At 32.6% G+C, this 22,522-nt stretch overlaps 1 protein-coding gene across 2 annotated transcripts in view; it reads left to right on the forward strand.

Annotated features, from left to right (window-relative positions):
- LOC126883099 (medium-chain acyl-CoA ligase ACSF2, mitochondrial-like) overlaps positions 1–22,522 on the forward strand; it is a 141,137-nt gene that overhangs the window by 61,351 nt on the left and 57,264 nt on the right. For both annotated transcript variants that reach the window (XR_007697499.1, XM_050648341.1), the window contains exons 3-4: positions 8,858–9,161; positions 14,893–15,113. Coding sequence is in view for 1 of the 2 variants with exons in the window: in XM_050648341.1 (XP_050504298.1) it covers positions 8,858–9,161; positions 14,893–15,113 (525 nt within the window). In the remaining variant the exon portion in view is untranslated. The remainder of the gene's footprint in view (positions 1–8,857; positions 9,162–14,892; positions 15,114–22,522) is intronic.

Here is a 22,522-nt window from a genome sequence, read left to right on the forward strand (position 1 = left end):
TTTTTATATTTATGTGCATGAATTTCATTTTTTTTTTAATTTTTCAAACCTTATAGCAGCCAAAAATCCGAAAATTAACAAGTCGAAAATCACGACAACCTTATTCTTCTATATTTCTGAAAGTGTAGTCACTGAATGTTTTCACCCACGATTTCTTTGAACCTTCATCGATTTTCATAAAAATTGTTGATTAAGTAGTTAGAGGATACCTCAAAAAGCAAAAGTGATATGGCACCAAGTTGCGCTTTCTGCATTTTAGGGGTGAAATCCACCTTTTTTTTTTAATGATAAAAATGCAGATTTCAGCATTCTGGCTCAAGCAATCTCGTTTAATTAAGTAAAATAAATAGTTGTTTACATTTATGTGCATGATTTATAATTTTTATTAATTTTTCAAACCTTATAGCAACCAAAAATCAGAAAATTAGCAAATCGACAATCACGAAAAAAATTATTCTTTTATATTCCCAAGAAGGCAGTCACTGAAGGTTTTCACCCCTGATTTCGTTGAACCTCCATCAATTTTCATGAAAATTGGTAAGTAGTTAGAGGATACCTCAAGAAACAAAAATGATGTGGTACCAACTTGCGCTTTTATCCTGGGGGTGCATGTTACCCCTTCTCATGGGTGAACACTATTTTATTAAAAATAACCCCATAATTAGATAGAGGAGTAAATTCAAAGCAAACTTTCTTTTATCAAGTTTATAAATTTTTTATTTAAATAATATTTCATAATTTAATAAAATATTATTGGTACAGTAAAACCTGACAATAACGGCCACTAAAAATAGAAAACAATTGGTCGTTATAGAAATGTGGCCGCTAATGCTAGGTTTCCTTTTCCACAAATACATAAAATATAATTGAAAATTTATTTATTTTAGTAATTAAAGCAAATCTAATTAAATATAATTCTACAAACAAACGGAACATACTAAAACTAAATTCAATTTACTACAATATAAAACAATATCTATACGAAAAAACAACTACAAGAAAAACAGAATATTTGTTTATTTTACATTTTTTTAGATAAACGAAACACACTAAAACTAATTTAATATAGGTAATACATAATATAAAACAACATACTATAGCTACTACGAAAAATACGCTATCACTAAAGTATCGTCGTGCTTTCATGCTATATTCAACAAAACCAACTTGGTACGGCCTTTAATTAGATATCGCAAATCACTTTGGCTGATTTTGTCTGCATATATATTATGTTTGAGGAATCCCTTTTTTTTTGTGAGACTGGATATAGGACATTTCTCAAGTATGAAGTCAATTCATGGTATATCGTTGCTATACAGGGATAATGATCTGTGCAATGTTATGGTACAGGCTACGTTAAATATGAAGTAAATGTGGAAGATATACACTGGTTATTCATTTCAATTTAATTTAATTGTTTTTTAATCGTTTACAATATTTAAAATAATTAAAGACATAAAGTTAGGGATTTCAAAAATAAATTCAGTTCTCACTGGCAGGTTGGGAAATAATAAAGTGCCATACAATAGCATTTCATTACAATGCTCATTACATACATTACAGGCTGCTCCGTTTGAGAAAACTCATACTCTCAAACTTTGAGAAAACACTCATTCAGTTTCGACCAACCCTGTATTAGCTAAAATTAAACGTTTTGCTACATTAACAATTTTTAACAATAATAGTATTAAAAATCACTTGAACATAAATTTATTTTCTGATGTCAAATCATTACAGTTATACAGGGGGTGAATATTGCTATGAAATTTGAAAAAAAAAAATAATTATCTTTTAAACTACTTCGTATAACATCACAAAACCTGATATTTTAAGAAATAAAACATAGAGGAGAATCCAAAAATGTAAAAATATGCAGGGTGTTCCATTAAACAAAAGATAATTTTGTTTCACTCTGTCAATATGGGTGGCCCTGTATATTTGGAAATGTATTTAATTTCTGATATTATCTATGCTCCAATCTCACCTAAATAAACTTTTTTCGTATCTCCTACAACAAACGACTAATTGGACTTCCCACAACCTGTATACATACAAAATCTCCGCTATAAAATTTTTTCAAAGAAAATGTTATTGGTTTTTTTTAAAATAACTCCGTTATTTTTGAAATATGAGATTCATCCAATAACCATTAAAAAGCTAAGTAAAAGGTCTATAACACTGTATTAAACATAATTTTCTAAATCCTTTATTTTTTTTAAATACAAGGTGAAAGGGCCCCGCTTACATGGTTCTCGCAGTAAAATTTAGGTTTTAAATGTTTCTATCTCGGTTATTTCTTGTCGTAAAAAAATATTAAAAAAGAAACAGCTTACATAAAGTTAAAACTAAAATTTTGTTCTCTAACATTTTGTAAGTATATCGAGTATTTTTGGAGTTATTATCAAAAGAAAATGAAATTCACGAAAATTTGAAAAGTTCTAATTTTTTTCAATCGTATTTTTTTTCAAAAATATGCATTCTAAACCGGTCAAAATTGTTGAAGTTATTACTCATGTTAAAATAAATAAAGTTTTTAATGGGTTACTATAACTTTAAATTTTTGTGGAAATGACGTATGTTTCATTTTTCATTCTTCCTTAAAAAATCTGAAAGGGTCCTCTTATTTCCATCATAACTTGCTTAATTTTGGTGCTATCTACTTCTTATATAGCTTTTTGATAGTTACCTTTAAGTACTTTATTAAAATGTTTAGTGTCTATATTTAACAAAGTGCATCGTTTTCCTGTTATTTAAGCTTGAATACTAAGATTTGAGTACTCGCGGAAAAAAAATATACATTCAATTGCATATAACTCACTTTGTATATGTAATAAAGGATTTTTCGAATAAGGAGCTCATTTATTTTTATATTATCTTCGATTTTGGTAATAACAACTTTTTTGAAGAAACTTATGGTTTTTGAGTTATTTATGAAAAACTGCTTTAAAACATGGATTTTTTCAGGAATAATCAAAACTTTTGATCCTTAGTAACTCAAAAACTATTGATTTATTGGAATAACTTTATATAAAAAATTTTAATTATAATTTTTCCCTCTATCGATTAGTGGTATTATTTTTAATAAAATAATTTCCACCCCCGAGAAGGGGTGGCATCCCCCTCCATGGTAAAAGCGCAAGTTGGCACCATGTCACCTTTGTTTCTTGAGGTATCCTCTACATACTTACCAATTTTCATGTAAATCGATGGAGGTTCAACGAAATCGGAGGTGAAAACCTTCATTGACTCCACTATGTATTTTTTGTATGATCTGTAAGTTTGACCGGTTTTAAGTGCTTATTTTTGAAAAAACAAATGGTTTTATAATATAAAAAAATGTTTCTAAAAATTTTGGAAAAATCTTTCTTTTTCAAAATAACTTAAAAAGTGTTAGTAATACGAAAAATCTTAAAAATTTTGCTGTTATAAATATGCTAGTTTCATTTGGTTTTTCTGTAAGATAAAAATTGTTTAAGATACCTATTATGGCTGTTCAAAGTTTGCATACCCTCGTGATTAGTGACTCGTTCAAGCCCTTTTAACTATAACCCTTTCAAAAATAAGCACTTGAAACTGACAGATCATATAAAAAATAGATAAGTGAAGTAGACTGTTTGTAAAGCGGTAACGATTAGTTTCATTTAGGGAGCTAAACATGGGGAGATTATCATGATTTTTTTCCAAAAAAAAAGGAGGCCTACTTTATTTTGAGCGTAATCCGCTTATTTTTAATGCTAGAAACTTTTATAAACAATTAAAATAAAACTTTTTGAAACACTTCAAAAAAGTTTAAATAGGTTTTTCCCGAAATGTGCATTATTTTTTGGTTATTTTAAGATGAAATCCTCGATTTGAAATTGGACGGATAAAAACGTATATTTCATGAGCTACAAATTTGCTGTTTCTGGATCTATAGACTTTTCGAATACACAACTCCTTTCGTTTTTTTCTAAGCTACATTTTTGCTAAAAATATTTTTTTCGATAAAATACTTACTTTTTAAGTTATTTACGAAAATAACGTAGTTTTTTTCTTAAAACGTAGTTTTTTGTCGAAAAATAAAAATTTTCAATTACAAATAACTCGAAAAGTATTGACTTACATAAAAAACCCTATAAAACGAAAGTAGCTTAGAATCAGTCAGTTTATCCATTTCCGGGCTTGCCTTGAACGTGTGTTTTTTCACCCCCGAGAAGAGGTGACTGTCACCCCCTAAGTAAAAGCAACCAACGGCAAAAATTCAACTTTGAAGTAGAGGGTAAGTAGAACCTAAATCCAAATTTTCATGCAATTCGGAGTTGCTCCTGATTACAACCAAAACAACTCGAAAGCGTTACCTAGAGAAACTCATAAGCTAATAAAATATTTTTGAATTTTTTGTTTACCATTATCCAATGATCAGTTCTCATGAGTCCACCGCAAAATGCATTGTTTTTTAAGGTGTCTTTAAAAATTTGCCACCCTTGGCTTATTTTTCAATATTTTTCCTTGAATTTTTTCTTGAATAATCTATGAATTGTACTGAATATTTACCTATAAATAAATACCTATTTAATTTAAAAATAAAATAATTCTACCATACTTTCAGAAACAAAATGTGGTTGAAATATTGATTTCAACCCCTACGGCCTCCCCTTAACACGTTGACGGACAGTGCGTCAAATGTATAAGCAAGTGTTGTGACACTATATGTATTTTGCAAAGTAGAATAGGGAAAAATGCTACGTCTATAGAAGTTGTGTCACATGACATCAATGGAAATTGGACGTCTATAGACTTTCTGTCCGTCAACGTGTTAAGGATAGCTATGACACGATTTTGATAGGCAACCCATGCTAAAAATATTTGTCTATGTACGAAATTTCATAAAAAAAAATGTTTTATCCGGCAAGCAGATGGGTACAGATCGACCTATATTTGGATCTCGTACTATGTCTTGTCACCACAAGATAGCGAGTGTTCGATTTGGAAAATATCACCACGGACATGGTGCTCATTTTTTTCAAATCCTGTAAAAACTAATAAAATTTTTGAAAAATTTAAACGCTGTGTGAAAGACTACATTATTTTCGGGGGCCGAAAGTCCCTCGGAATAAATAAAACGTTTCCTTTGAAAGAGATATTTGAAATTAAAAATCACACTAAATTTTTTTTCACCCCTGTAACTTATTAAAATAAATATTGTAGAAATTTTCGGGGACTTTCGGCACTCGGTAAGAACGTAATCTTTCATTTTGCGTTTAAATTTTTCAAAAATACTTATCAGTTTTCTCAAGATTCGAAAAAAATGAATGCATTTAAATTAAAACTCTCTCACTCTCTCCTTAAACTTTAAACTCTGTTTATTTTTTCAACTTTTATCAAATCTAAGAAATTAAGGTATGTCTACCTTTGCAGAATTCAAAGTTAAGTAAGAAACCCAGTTACTACCACTGCGTTGGAGAAGATCCTCTTAGTCACTTAACATTTTTTGTTGATATCCATTTTATTGCAATCTATTTTATAAAAAAAATAATAAACAATACATATGAGTGTTAAGAGTGTGACACAGTCAGTATTCACCCAGTGGTGAATACCTAAAAGAGTACAATAAAGATTGAATTAGTACAGTTATTAATAAATTAATTGAATGAATTTGAATAGTAATACAATAGTAATAAGTGGGAATGATTAGTTAGTGTTTAGGTCAAGAGTGTCTGTTCTTTTTAGTCTTCTGTTCTGTAGGGGTGTCAGGAGATTGGTGACCAATATGTTTGGGTGAACCTGTAGTCTATTGTGGTACTTGGAGCACAGAGAAACAATTTCTTGTACTAAAAGTTCCTCTGCTGTCCGTTTTTCCTAGACGAATGAAAGCGAAATGTGATCGTTTCCCTTTCGTTTTCTATATTCGTCGTCTGCTGTCTTATTAATTGAAAAAGTCGCAGATTAAGGATGTACCAGTAAGAACTTTCAACATGAAAAATCTCAGTTTTAAAATACTATTTACCATTTTTAATTCTTATTAAATTGGTGGATTCTGCATCTGAGATTCTTCAATTTGTTAGTAGATGTCGCTGTATTGCGTCTGATGGGAAATTTGAATAATTTTTTAGATTCCCTTTAAAATGATGGTGGAGCTGTTTTTCGGTCCAGAGGTAGGCACACTATCGAAAGCTACTGAGGACGCCTGAAATGGTATAAACAGCCTGTCTAGCTGGTGTGCAACCCTCTGAATCGAAAACAAGCAAAACCATCATTTAGTTTTAAACAATTTCTTCTTTGACGGTTTGGACTTGGAGATCCCTATGTATATTATCGTTGGAAATGTAATGTGTGTTGACTTGGAGCTATTAACTTTGACTCTCCACAGTTTAAACCAGAGGTTCCCAAACCACTTTTTCTCGTAGACCACTTTAAAAAATTTACTGGTTTCGGTGGACCCCCAGCAGAAGTAGTATTTCGTAGCTCTGTACGTCAGTGGCGGGTCTAGAAAATTGCCTGGGGTGGGGGAACTTGGGTGAAAAAAATAAGACATTAATGAAGGTCGAACCGTCTTTTTCTTCTTTTTTTTTTCTCAAAATATCATTCCAAGCGATTTTACAGTGATTTGGAATTTATTTAAACTTTCCATTTTTGATGGAGAAGTATCAATGGAAAAAATAATGTTTTAATAGAAGGGACTCAAAAATATGATTATTAGGCATTATAACAAGTTTCTTTATTTAAAACATGTTTTTGATCAAATTTTAGGGTAGAAAACCTGTAGAATACTGTTTTTTACATTTACCTCCATTCCCAAAATACATGTTCTTCTATGTGGCTGAAAATTTTCCCAGGGATAGTCAATTCACAGGACTTTAAGTTGTTAAAAGAATTTGTATAGTTTTACAATACAAGCAAAGTTACATGCACTAATATCATAGTCAAAATTATAGTCCAGTCGGGTTAGCATTTGATCTTGCATGCCGAGCTACCCAAGCAAGATTCTATTGCGAATGAATTCTGCCATTGCGTTAGCCGCCATCTTGATTTTAAAGGAGAACCGTTTTTGTTAAATATCTCCGCCATTTTTAACTTTCCGACAAAAAGTGGAAGGAGTGAAATTGTTGAAAATATGATTTCCTATAAGTAATTTCTTTTATTATAAATTAGAGACATTAAGAAATAGTGACAATTAGAGCATAATTATTGAATTATCTCGTTTATTATTAGTTTTATACCAAAAATGTACCTATACAAAAATGAAGAGAATTAAATTTTATACACTTTTACACACGTAGTACGTATGCGGCGCGAGCATAAGACCTGGTTGGTTTGATAGCGGTGGCTTTTGTTCACTATCTCCATCATTTTCAACTTTTCGACAAAAATTTTAGGAACTGAAATTGTTCCAAATAAATCGTGTTTACAATAATTATTACAATTTTTTTAACCATTTTTTTCGTACGGTCGATATTTTCCGAGGTAATTGTACTTAAAGTAGACGCCTATATTTTTGACTCTGATATTATTCAACGCGTTTTTTTTATATTGTAAAACTATAAAAAAATTTTTAACCAATTAAAGTCCTGTGTTTTGGCTATCTGTTGTTCAAATTTTCAGTCATATCGAAGGACATGTTTATTGGGAATGGGGCAAAATATAAAAACGTAAAAATATAAGTTTTCTACACAAAAATTAAAATTTTTAATCAAAATAACTTATTATAATGCATTATAATGGCATTTTTGTGTCCCTACTATTAAAACAATATTATTTCCATCGATTTCCATTGATATATTACGAAAAAAATGGAAATTGTTTAAATAAATACCAAATCACTATAAAATTTTCGTGGACCCCACTTACAACTTGTGAACCCCCATTTTTATTTCACGCCAACGTAGACCCCCGTTGAGTCCCTCGTGGACCCCTGGGGGTCCACCTGGACCACTTTGGGAATCACTGGTTTAAACTCTATTTCAAGTCTATTTAAGCGACTTTGTAGTATCTGTGAAGCTAGGGTCAGATTTTCGTGGCAAGCCATTAGGACAGTGTCATCAGCATATGTTGCAATTGTTGTACGATCTGAAGTTGGTATATCTGCTGTGAACAGGAGGTACCGTGTGAGTCCAAGGACACTTCCTTGGGTACGCCAGAGTGGATGGGTTGTAGAGTAGTGAGGGCCTCCCCTAGTTTTATCTGATACGATCTGCCGGTGAGGTATGATTGTAGGAGCATGCGGATTGGATGAGGCAATTTTCTTTTAAATTTTGATATTAGACCTTTATGCCATACCTTGTCGAAGGCTTGGGAGACATCCAGGAAGGCTGCTGTACAATATTTCTTGTTCTCGAGTGCATCTCTTGCGATTCTGACTACCCTATGGATTTTGATAGGCAACCCATGCTAGAAATATTTGTCTATGTACGAAATTTCATAAAAAAAATGTTTCATCCGCCAAGCAGATGGGTACAGATCGACCTATATTTGGATCTCGTACTATGTCCTGTCACCACAAGATAGCGAGTGTTCGATTTGGAAAATATCACCACGGACATGGTGCTCATTTTTTTCAAATCCTGTAAAAACTAATAAAATTTTTGAAAAATTTAAACGCTGTGTGAAAGACTACATTATTTTCGGGGGCCGAAAGTCCCTCGGATAAATATTGTAGAAGTTTTCAGGGACTTTCGGCACTCGATAAGAACGTAATCTTTCATTTTGCGTTTAAATTTTTCAAAAGTACTTATCAGTTTTCTCAAGATTCGAAAAAAAATGAATGCATTTAAATAGCATTTGAGCCGAAATTTTGCACCTCTCCCCTTAAACTTTAAACTCTGTTTATTTTTTCAACTTTTATCAAATCTAAGGAATTAAGGTATCTCTACCTTTGCAGAATTCGAAAGTTAAGTACCAAACCCAGTTACTACCACTGCGTTGGAGAAGATCCTCTTAGTCACTTAACATTGGGACAACTTTCAGAAAAGTGCAGTTACTCTTTCGGTGATAGAACAGCTGTAGTATCATGTCATCAAAAGAAAAAGCTGACATTTCGTAGCCTTCTCGAAGAAGCTGATAGACTAGCAGCTGGTTTCTTAAAATTAGGATTTCAAAAAGAAGATCGGATAGGCATATGGGCTCCAAATCTGGTAGAATGGTACATAGCTTTTATAGCATGTGCCAGAGGAGGTTTTGTGATGGTGAGTATAAAAAGATTATCTCTTTAACAGGTTAAGTGACCAGCTTTTTCCATTAACTCGAAATATTGTGTATGTCTACCCAATTTGGGTGGACAACAAATCTCAAATTTTTATTTGTATCTATCCAATTGGGGGTACAATAATGGTTTATTCGACTTGGAAAAATTACACGGTAGCGTGCTCAGCAAACAATCATTGTAGGCCAGGGTAATAAGACAAAAATATACCCTGTTCGTGACACTTCAGCATCCAGGGTACTGAAGCGCTTTTTCGACAGGTAATACCTATAGGAACAAATTATATCTATTTCCTGCGTAGGATCTGGCGGCCATTTTTATTTATAATCAATTAACTGTCAAAAAATGGCATTTTCCCCCTTTATTTTTTTTAAATCAACGGGAAACAGTGAACCTTATGATTTTTTTAGTACAAATATCTTCGAGGTTATGGAAAAAGCTTTAAAATCACCTACATATTACAAAGTTTGATATACTCATTTATTGTTAATATAATTGCGAGAAAAGGTCGGAATTGCAAAAAAAGTGTTGTAAAAATTAGTGAACAACTTTGAAATTTTTGTCAAATGAGGGTTCTTTGGTGCTTAATATGTGATAAAAATTTCAAAGCGATTCATTCAATTGTTTAAATTTTATTCAAATTGTTTTTCCCCGAGAGCATTTTTTGCAATAACATAAGTCAGAAAAAAATTACCTTAGAACCGTTCCACAGGTGTCAAATAAAAGAGCATGAGCTACGTTTTCAACGTGGTTTAAAAAAGTGAATAAAAAATACATTTATTAGTAATAAATAATTATCCAGAAGTATCGTCAATTTTTCTTTATAAGCTTTTTGAATAACTTTTTCCAAAAAAATTAACTTTTTTACCCTGTTTTAAGTGCACAACTACCAACTAATGTTATCTATATCATAATTGATAAAAAATTGTAATAAATATGTATAATTTCTTATATAACAAAATAAAAAGTTTATAAGGAAAGATTTACGATACTTTTGCATAAGTATTTATTACTAATAAATGCATTTTTTATTCACTTTCTTTAAACCAAGTTGAAAATATAGCTCATGCTCTTTCATTTGACACCTGTGGAATGGTTCTAACGTCATTTTCTTCTGACATGTTATTGCAAAAAAATGCTCTCTGGGATAAAAAATTTGAATAAAATTTAAACAATTCAATGAATCGCTTTGAAATTTTTATCACATATTAAGCACCAAAGAACCCTTATTTGACAAAAATTTGAAAGCTGTACACTAATTTTTACAACAGTTATTGCGAAAATATATTTTTTTTACAATTCCGACCTATTTTTGCAATTATAATAACAATAAATGAGTATATCAAACTTTGTAATACGTCATTTTAAAGCTTTTTCCATAATCTCAAAGATGTACTAAACAAACCACAAGTTCCCTGCTTTCCACTGATTTGAAAAAAAAGTGAAAAATGCCATTTTTTGAGACTTAATTGTTTGTAAATAAAAATGGCCGCCAGATCTTACGCAGGAAATAGTTACAATTTGCTCTTATAGGTACTACCTATCGAAAAAACGCTTCAGTACCCTGGGTGTTTAAGTGTCATGGAAAAAACCTTATTACCGTGGACTATTGTGGGAAGCACTGAGAAGGGTACAAGCTAGAGAGAATTGTGTATATTATATGTATGTATAATACAAAGACTGAATAAATAAAAACAGGTGCAAATAATGAAATGACACAAACAGTCATCGAAGCAAAATGCCTCAAACAGGAATCTGATTGATCTATACATCGATCAGGCTTTGAAAAGATGGTATAGAAAATGGACAACAATGGTCATATCAGTACAAGAGAATATATTATATTTTTCGCCGACGACCAAGTCATTTTTGCACAAGACAGGGAGGGCAAGGAATATGATAAATATGATAGGGAAATTAAAGAAAGAGTATTAGCTATTAGCGATGTTAAGTCAGAATGACGACCTCTCGTCGATTTCGGTCAAACTAGCTTTGAGGGTGTTTTCAATGTCAAACGCTGAGCGCACATGCGTTTGAAACAAGTGGGTAATATTTGATATTTATTTGTCAGGTTTTAAATTAATTATTGGTAATATAAAATTATTAATATGAAAGCTTCACCTTTCAGTAAAAGTTGAAGTCTATGTTGTAAATAATATTTGTATAAAAAACCTGTAAAAATAAATAATGAATATTACCTATTTGATTCAAATGCATGTGCGCTCAGCGTTTGACATTGAAAACACCCTCAAAGCTAGTTCAGCTGAAATCGACTAGAGGCCGTCGTTGTGAATGGGGACTCAAGATTTATGACCGAATAAATTGTGTATTCGATCTGAGGTTGCACATTTTGAACTTAAGTTTAGAAGAGACTATTTATAGTTGTAGACTTTTAAGTACCTATTTAGGGTCAATGATAAGCCGATATGGTACTTGTATAAAGTATATAGAAATGAAAATAGCGCGAGGAAAACAAGCAACGAAAGCACTTCAAAGAGTGATATGGAAAACCAAAGAAAAAAAAGATCTATCAGAGCATAGTGCTCTTTCAATTTTCACATGTCAAAAATATTATTATATTTTTTACTGTGTTTAATCCCTTATTAAAACCCTTAACTTTAAATAAAACTCAAGCCAGCCCTGTTCAATAGTACCATTTTATCCCTCCTATTTCTTACCCTCTCTCCTCATCCCTTACAGACAGACAATATACTTGGATTCGGGACAGAAGAAATTTGTCCTCTTCGCCACTATCTTTCGACGCATCAAGTCGGTACTGCTCAACTCTTACTCTGCTCAACAATAGCAATACGTGTACGAACAGTATTCACGAACATAATTCGCGAGTGGCGGCATACATCAGGGCAGCAATCAAAATTCAATTCGTGTGTGACCACGGCTCTAGTGATCTACAACGTTTCACAACTTAGTAAGACTTTATTATACATATGAATATTGTCTGTATAAAACCTTATATTTTATATTCCCATTTGAACCTAGCAATCCTAAATACAGTCCAACCCTAAGATTGTATTCACAATCTCACATATGTACAAGTTATCGTACAGTGCTGAATATTTCCCTATAAGGGGCGGACGTATGGCCACTGACAACAACAATACGAAATATAGTATGAACAGTTGAATTGGGCTTTATGAGAAGATGTGTGCTACAAATCACCAGAGAGGATAGAATAAGAACAGAGGAGATATGTAACTGAATGAAAGTAGCATGCCCAATTACGAAAAAGTTCGAAAACAGAGCCCTGTAGTGGTACGGGTATGTACAAAGAATGCAGAGCACAGTTGGCTAAAAAGAATATTGGACTGGAACCCGCCGAGAAAAAGACGGGGAGGAAGACCTGCTATGAGATGGAACACTTACATAGGAAATGCTATGATAGATAAAGACTTTAGAGAAGGTGGATGGGAGAATAGAGTGCCGTGGAGGACGAAAACGCCAAACTCATAATGGGAAAATATGGAAGAAGAAGAAGACAAAGATTTATTTTGACCTAATGGATAGATAAAAAGAAAGTGTAATAACAAAAATCGGCGTCACCAAAAAAACGTTAATTTTAAAATAATTAGTTTCAAGGATCAGGGAGTGAGTTTATAGCCAGTGATTCTGATAGTCAATTAGTTAAATACAGATCTTCTTCTTCTTCATGTGCCCTGTCCGTTGCGAACGTTGGCTATTAATATGGCAATTCTGATCTTGCTTGCAGCACTTCTGAATAGTTCGACTGATGTGAGCCCGAACCACTTCCGCAGATTTTGGAGACACGAGTGTCTTCTCCTGCCTGGTTCTCGCTTACTGTCTATTTTCCTCTGAAGAATAAATTGCAGTAGACGGTACTTGTCGTGTCTCAATATGTGGCCTAGATCTTCAAGTCTTTTTTTTTAAGTGTGCTCATGATTTCTTTCTATTTTCCGATTCTGTGGATTATCTCTATGCTGGTGACATGTTCGGTCCAGGATATATGTAGAATGCGTCGGTACATCCATATTTTGAATGCTTCTAGTTTTTTAGTGAGGTCGGAAAATATAGTGAGGTCGGAAAAATGTAGAATTTAACTAGACGTAGTTTTAGGGGTAGAGACAAATTCTTGTTTATTAGGAGCTTTTTCATATTGTTAAATGCTGCCCTAGCTCGTTCTATTCTCGCCTTAATTTCTGTGCCCTGTTCCCATTCTGCATTTACGTTGATGTCATGTGATATACATAAGATTCTACATGGTCAGTGAGTATGTTTATCCGTAACGCTGGAGCAGGTTGCTGCTTTTTGCTTATCAGCATCCATTTTGTGGATATCACTAACTGAATTAACCCTTTCCATTGTCTGTTATAATTTGTGACGATAATATAATTTTATCGTCTAGAGTACGCCAATGATTTAAGTAAAACACGTTTTTGTACTGTTTCGAACGATATAAAAATCGGATCGAAAAGCCTAGTTGATTATTATTCTTGGAGCGTTGATCGAAGAATAATAGACAACAGCGAGGTACAAGAGGTGAGTTTATGTAGGTAGTATTTCCCGATTATCTTCCGCTGTCGTTTTGGCGAGCTTAGCGAATCCGACAGTTTTCTTCTTACCTATCCTTATATGAGCGGTGATCATATTTATATCCTTTATATGTCTTTCCAATCCGGCGAGGTGAGCGGGATCTCCTTTCTCCCCTTTCTTTATACATTCATGTCGTATTAATAAAAGCAATTCCTATTTCGCGCGATCGTCAAAATCATTCATTCATGTACAAAAATATCGTCACATCGGCCCAAACAATAAGCTCGATGCGTAGAAATTATAAATATATTTTATTAACGAACTTATGGAGTAATTAAGTTTAATTATCGTATCTTCTGTTTATTTTGATTCCGAATAAAAATGCGTTACAAATTCATCTATGCTACTGGTAAGGATCACCGTGTCATCGGTATATCTTATATTGTTCGGTAACTTACCGTTTATTTTTATGTCCTCATTTGCATTTTTCATACATTTTTTTAAATATTTCCTCGGAATAAATATTTAATAGGAGTGGGGATAAGATACACCCCTGCCGAACACCTCTTTTGATCTCCACGCTTTCAGTAAGTTCGTTGTCAATTTTCGCTATTGCTGTTTGACCCCAGTGTAGGTTTGCCACAATCCGAATATCGTTGTCATCAATACCTGTCTTCCGCAGAATATATATTAATTCTTCTATATCTACATCGCTGTATAAGCACCTAGAAAGCGAAAAGTACTTTCCGAAAGCCAAACTGCGATCTATCAATATTTGACTCACATGTGTCTATAATATACTTCTATGAGTGATCTTGGTGCACGCTTTAGTGATATGATTAATCAAGCTCATAAGTCATCACAGAGCTGTGTAGTCATTACAGAGCTGGGTATCCGGTCTCTTTGGCATTGTTATAAATGTAGACTGCAGTCAGTTCTCCAGGATTTTAGCGTAATTATTTTTAGACACAGATCTACAAAAAAAAAAATAATATATATTTATAAGATGTTTTCTCTTATAGTTTCTTAATTGTCTAGTTATAGTCTCTTATAGTTTAATAGGCAGGATTGTTGATATTTGTTTCAGAGTTGTGACTGCATAGCTTCACTGAGGATGCATAGATGCTGAAATAGCTATATGGAGATGGTGGTCCAACTCTGAATAAAAAAAAACAAAACTGCCTTTATCTTTTATATATTTTTAGGTCTCAATGAATCCATTTTACCAAGCCAACGAAGCAGAGAATTTGATTAAACAGGTAAAGATAAAAGGCCTTATATGTGGTGATGTGTTCCGAAAACAAGATTACTATCACCTATTGAAATCAATTTGTCCGGAATTAGAGGACAGCAAACCAGGCAAAATATATAGTGATAGAGTTCCAAGTTTGCGAACTGTTGTACATATAACTGAGGAAAACAAAAAGTAAGTATATATCAGCTACTATTCGTATTTTTGTTTAAGATTTGCTTTTTAAGTCTTGTATTTATAAAGATTCTAATCTTCTCTCTTTTTTCCATTACTTACATATTTTTCATAATAACAATTCTTTTAATTTTTGATTCTTTGTCATAATTCTTTTCTTGGTTCTTATTTTATTTTTCTTGACTAGATTATCTTATTTGTTAATACATTTTCTAAAATTCTGCCATTCATCATTTTTATATCTGATTTCGTAGTATGTTGTTCCAAATACTTGGCAAAGATATATTTGCGCGTTATTTCTGTACGAAGTGCACTTTAAATGCTATTTTCTAATAATATTACAACAATGGAGACCATGGTTAGGAAGGAGAAGCAGAGGAAAGCCACAAATGAGATGGGCTGATGACATTAAGAATATTGGAGGACACAACTGGAAACAAGTGGCGCATAATAGAAAACACTGGATTGAATTGGGGGAGGCCTATGTCCAAAGTTTGATTACTTAAGGCTTAAGAAGAAGAACAAGTAATATTACATTCTTTTTATTGTTCCATTGATTGGAGCGTTGCTCTTCAAATAGTGGAGTTGATAAATCAGCCCCGAAGGCACATGAACAAAACATTTGGTAAACGGTATAAGGATGCAGAAAGATAGCAGAAACTACGACATTTCTTTAATGTCCAGATGAAAACCTTGTAAAACAGGGAACGTCAAAAGCATGTATTATCCAGATAAAATGCATAACATCTTCAATAAATGAGCAGATAGTATGGTATAACTAGACCTAAACCCAGACATCCAAAGTGAAAGTTATCCTCCAACACCAAATTATTCTATATGGTCCACATAATGTTCAGAAAAAGGTCACACCATTTTGAGCGGGTTTGGAGGGGAGAGGGGGGAGAAATCGCTAAATTCGTAATTTTTTACGTTTTTCGTAAATATTTTTAAAACTATACGATTTAGCATAAACAACCTTCTATACAAAAATGCTCTACATTAAATTTGAAGTAAAAAAGGCCCTATGCATAATCCTTCTAAAATAAACGGTTTCAAATTTACTGAGGTAGTATAGTATAATTGGTCCAAAAAAGTTCTAACCTAAAAATCCAAAGTAAAATTTTCCTCCAACACCAAATTGTTCTATATGGTCCACATTGTTCAGTAAAAAGTTACACCATTTTGAGCATCCGGTTTGGGGGGGGGGGAGATGGGGGAGAAATCGGTTAATTAGTAGTTTTTTTTTCCTTTTTCCTCAATATTTCTAAAACTATGCTTTAGCGTAAACAATGTTCTAAACAAAAATGTTCTACATAAAATTTAAAACAAAAAAGGTCTGACACATAATTGTTATAAAATTAACAGTTCCAGAGTTACGGAGGGTGAAAAGTGGAGGTTTTCGATACTTTTTATATGTTTTTGCAATTCCCTACTGATTTTCTTTAACAGGATTGTGTTTTATAAATCAAATTTGCTATTTCAGTGGCCGATGGTATGTTAGTGATAAGCCCTTGAAGAAACGTCAACCTCACTACCCAAAACTATCATCAAGTGCCCAAAAAATATAAAAGGTATCAAAAACCTCCACTTTTCACCCTCCGTAACTCTGGAACCGTTGATTTATAACAATTATGTATAGGACTTTTTTATTTTAAATTTTATGTAGAACATTTTTGTATAGAACCATGTTTACGCTAAAGTATAGTTTTAAAAATATTGAAGAAAAACCTAAAAAAACTACTAATTTACCGACTTCTCCCCCATCTCCCCCCCAAACCGGACGCTCAAAATGGTGTAACCTTTTACTGAACCATATATGGACCATATAACAATTTGGTGTAGGAGGAAAACTTTTTTTTTCATGTCTGGGTTAGGCCTTTTTTTGGACCAATTATACTATACTACCTCCGTAACTTTGTAACCGTTCATTTTAAAAAGATTATCCATAGGACCTTTTTTTATTTCAAATTTAATGTAGAACATTTTTGTATAGAAGCTAAACCGCACCGTAAAAAACTACGAATTTACCGATATCTCCCCCCCACCCCAAACCCGACGGTCAAAATGGTGTGACTTTTTTCTGAACATTATGTGGATTATATAGAACAATTTGGTGTAGGAGGACAACTTTCACTTTGGATGTCTGGGTTATACCATCTTTTGGATCAATTCTATCATACTAAGACTAAATATAAATATATTAAAGGTAAGCCAGACATGGTTAAAAAACTCAATATGCCTTTCGAAAAAAAAAAAACGTATCTTATTAAAATCGGAAACATTAGGTAATAACCAACATGGACGAGGAGTAGCAATTATCGTCAATACTCTGTACCTACACTCTGTAGTCGGAATCGACTACAGAGACATTCGAACAATAGCGAGTCTCTATTGGGGTCAAACAGCTAAAGTGAAAGTAGGACTACATTGACCAATAAAATTGAGATTAAGAAAGGCGTACGGCCGGGCTGTATTTTGTCTCCTATTCTCTTTAATATGTAATCAGAAGAAGTATTTAACACAGCGCTGGAGGAAAGCATAAAAGGCATAAAGATACATGGAGCTCTTGTCTAATGAATAAAATACAAAAAACGGATATTAGTAAGAAAAAACCCAACAACCATCAAGACAACTGATATTAGATAAAAAAAGCAAGAGCGTGGTTCACTAATATGAAGCAAATTTTGACCTCTAACAGCTTCACCCTATCTCTCAAATCGGACTTCTGAAATGTTATGTATTCTCAGTTTTGTTATATGGAATGGAGGCGTGGCCAATGACTGCAACATTAATGAAAAATGACTTAACGTGAAGTAAAACACTCCTTGGTGTAGTTGGTATATTTTAATAAAAAATTAAAATTTTAAAAAATCCAAAAGGATTACGTTCAAAACATTTTCACTCTTATCAGTCCATCATCAGTGAACCTAAAAGCAAGTAATCCCACTTAGTAAAATAGAAAAAGGGTGAAATTTTGAATGTTAAAAATTAAAAAGTGTGGTTAACCCGCGAGTAGTCGCGCCGTTAGATAGAATCTCACATTTTATCCTTTTTCGCGATAATTTGATGAAAAATTTTGCAATTTTGAAAAAAATTTGTAAGTGCCTCCTGGAAGGGTGTAGTAATGCGTAGGTATTTTTTTCTTCTTCTTTTTGTGAAATTTATGGCTTTGGGGAGCTTTTAGCTTTAATAAATGTTAGAAATAATATTTCTAACATAGCCAGTAAATAAAAATACTATAAAATAAAAATTTGTTGTAAATTCGTATTTAAATTCGTATTGTGAGATGAAATCTAACACGCGACTATTCACGTTACAGAAGTGAGCGCGACTACTCCCGGGTTAAGACTACTTACTTCCTCTCCTAAACCGGGAGATATTAACAGAAGTTCAACCACGATTTTCTAAGTCCTGCCTTTTGCAATAAAGGAAGGTTAGAGAAGGTACTTACAATTTGTGGAAAAATCCACTCGTTTCCTGTGACATTTTCCTGTGAAAATTAGATTTTCCATGAAAAAAAAATTGGGAGTTGCGATGAATTTTTAAGTCCTGCCATATCCATAGAATAACAGGATACTATATATTTTATGAAGAAAATTTTTTGGGCAGGACGGTTGCAAAGGGACTAAGGGAGTATACAGATATACAAACATGTAATGAAAATAATGAAATTTTCATAATTTTCCAAGTCCTGCCAACTTAATAAATTAATCATATTTATTTCAAAATGACCAAAAAAAATCTTGGCATGACGTCACCTAATGTTTAACTTCACTTGTTTCTTGGAAAATTCTGTATAAAATTTTCACTCTGGTTCCGTGATTTTCTAAGTCATAAAATAAATTTTGTTATAAAATAAATAATTTCAGTAGACATTATTCAAAATGGCAGGATGTTTAGTTACACCTTTTTTTTACTATATATAGTTAAAAAATGTGTAAGAAAATTCGTGGAAAATTACACGATTTTCTAAGTCATGCCATTTCGCACATATCTCAAGAAGGTTAATATAAATCTATTTTCAAAGAGGCAGGATGGTTGTATAGTTATTTCGTATAAAAAAATTAAATTATGTGTCTGTGAAATTATTTCAGGGTGTTATACAAACATATTCATATCACCACAATTTTCTGAGTCATGCCATGTCGAGTATGCTTAAAAAACACTAATCTAAAACCGTTTAAAACTTGGCAGGATAACCGCAAAGATGAATAATACAAAAAATTAATTTGTATATCATTAAAACAATCGTATCCTATTAAATATTATTTTCCTGAATAATGTCTCGGAATTTTTACACACTTTTCAAATCTAATAGCAAACTGTAACATCTTTATTTTAAGTGATTAGGTCATATTTTTATCTAAGTAAACGCAATAAAAGTAAATAAACAATTTTTACAATTTATTGGTTATAGTAGGAAATTTACCTACCCATTATATTAAACAGGGTGTATAGAAACTCTCATTACAAACGAAAACCGGAGATTCGTCAGATAATTTTAAGAAAATTTAACTCAATTCATCTAGTTCAAAAATGCTTCCGTGGAAAGCTAGAGCTCTTTAAAGATGGCGTCTTGTAATTCATCATCGTCATAATTCAACCCGGATCTATCCACTGCTGGATATAGGTATCCCTCAGTCTTCTCCATGCATTTCTGTCCTGTGCTGTCTGCATCAAGTTTCTGTCGATCCGTTTGATGTCATCAGACCATTTGGTTGGCGGACGACCTCTACTTCGACATGCTTCGTCTAGAAGAAGCATATCGAAGTCTTGTAAATAGTTTCTTTAAAATAGCTCCAGAATACTTTTATTTGGAAAAACGAAAACTGGTACACTTATTGATTTTCCAGAGGTCAATTGTCAAATGTCAATTATCAATTGTCAATTTTTAGTACCGGTCATAGGGGTCCGTTTTAGGTACGGCAACGGATATTTTATCGAATACTTTTCTGTCTAAAACTTTTAAGCATTTCTGACACTGTATTATTAAATTCTGGGATAGTTTTGTACTAAAAGGTATTTTTGCTTTAACTCGGAAGAATACGCAATTTTCTAGAAAAATCGATTTGAAAAATTTTTCGTTTTTTGGTTTTTTGAGTTTAAAAGAACTTAGAAAAATTCTATTTAGGAAAACGAAAACTGCTACGTTTATTTCTCTTCCAGAGATGAATCGATTTTATCAATTGTGAATTTCTAGTACTCATCATAGGCATCCGTCTTGGGTAGATCAAGGGATATTTTATCTCATAACTTATTGGTCTTTAAATTTTTAGACATTTTTGAGAGTAGAGTATTAAATTATGAGGTATTCTAGTACTAAAAGTTACTCTTGCTTTGAGTCGGCAAATACACCGTTTTTTTTTTAATTTTTTAAAAAATTTTTTCAAATTCAACAAACGAAAAATTTTAAAATAGATTTTTCCAGAAAACCGTGCATCCTACTGACTTAAAGCAGGAGTACCTTTTAGTACTAGAATACCTCACAATTTAATAATCTAGTGTCAAAAATACCTAAAAGGGAAAGACAAAAAAGATTCCTATGACTGGTACTAGAGATTCGCAATTGATGGAATCGATTTATCTCTGGAAGAAAAAAAGGCGGACCAGTTTTTGTCTTTCGAAATGGAAGCGTTCTGGAGATATAAAAAACTAATTACAACGCGCCATCTGTAAAGAGCTTTAGCTCCCTTAGGCAGGCCGCACATCAAAGAAACATGAAAAGTAAATCACGTTTCATGGAAATGAAACACTGCTAAACAAATAGACGTCCGGCCATTTATACGACTCTCCGAAAATAAAAATGTTTTATGAGCATGAATCACACTCGTTTCATTGGTAGGCGGACGTTAAGATATGTTTAGCCGTGTTTTATTTTCATGAAACGTTGTTTTTTGTTATCAATATATTTTTGTTGCATAGCAATTTTATACCGCCTTCTTACTTCCCACAATATACACCGCACTCAACTGGTTTTCCTGATATTGTAGGATTGTAGATATTGTCCTGATATTGTTTCCTATATTTAATAGCAAAATGTCCTAACACTAACAACACCAGAATAAATCGATTTTTAAATACAGCACCTATCTACTTGCAACTTTTTGTTGTGTTCAGGATAACATCAGGAAAAGGTGTACAATATAAAAATGGGTGGAAATTGCATTTTAGTGCATAACATGCATCCAAAAGTGCATAAACCTGTCAAAATCAGTGTATTAATGGGAAACTTTTGTTATTTGGGAGGTTTATGGAGTTACGAATACGCAAGCAGAACCGACCTCCGAATCACCTAGTGCCCAGAGTTGCTGCTAAGGCACGTCATCTGGAGTTTCGTGGGATATCGGCAATAAATTAAAGCAGACAGATTATTCGAGGGTTTTTGGGATGGCCCAACGCGAATATGACATTACAACCGACCCTCGGAGCACCTGGTGCCCAGGGTGACTGATCTCGAATTTAGAGGGTTTTGGAGGTCGATTCTGATGGCGTATTCATCTTCAGCAACCACAAAACTCCTCGAATAATCTACTTGCATCACTTTAGTGTCTGAAAGCTTCGAAATTTAAGAATAAGGCGTGTATATCAGTCACCCCGAGCACTAAATAAATAAATAAATAAATAAATAAATAATAGCTTTATTGTCCAACAGGTATCCATTTATAGGACAATTTTACACTAATTATAAACTAAAATTTTAAATTTTAAAGAAAAGAAAAAAGAAAAGATAATTACCAAGTGTATTAAGAATTCAAATGAGACTTAGCCATTCTGACAAGTTGACTTATACTACAGTTGAATATATCACAATAGTTTACCAAACAATTATAATTTTCACACATAACAAATATGGGGGAGTTTAATATCAGGTTTGTTCTAGCTTGTGTAGTTCTGAACGTGGAAACATTTCTAACAGGATAAGAAGGTACATTAAAATTTATTTGTTTGAGAATATCGGGGCAGTCAATTAAATTATGCAGCAATTTAAATAAAAATATTAGTGAAGCACAATTTCGCCTCATTTCTAATGAAACCATATCTAAACTATTACACAGTTCACTATTTATGCAGCCTCTCTCTGGATATATGCCGTTAATCTTAAATGATAAATATTTCAAAAATTTACGCTGCACCTTCTCAATCAACTGAACATGTGAATTATAAAATGGAGACCAAATTATAGACGCATATTCTAATTTACAACGTACATAAGAGAAATATAGTAATTTGACAGTTTTTATGTTAGTAATATTTCGGCTATTTCTGACTACAAATCCATATGATTTAAGTGCTTCAGAAACTTTTACAGATATATGTTCAGTAAATGAAAGTTTACAGTCGAAAATTATGCCAAGATCTTTAATTTTATTCACATGTTCCAGTTCGCTACCATCAATAGCATAAACATA

This window comes from Diabrotica virgifera, chromosome 4, assembly GCF_917563875.1.
Source record: "Diabrotica virgifera virgifera chromosome 4, PGI_DIABVI_V3a".
Lineage (NCBI taxonomy): Eukaryota > Metazoa > Arthropoda > Insecta > Coleoptera > Chrysomelidae > Diabrotica > Diabrotica virgifera.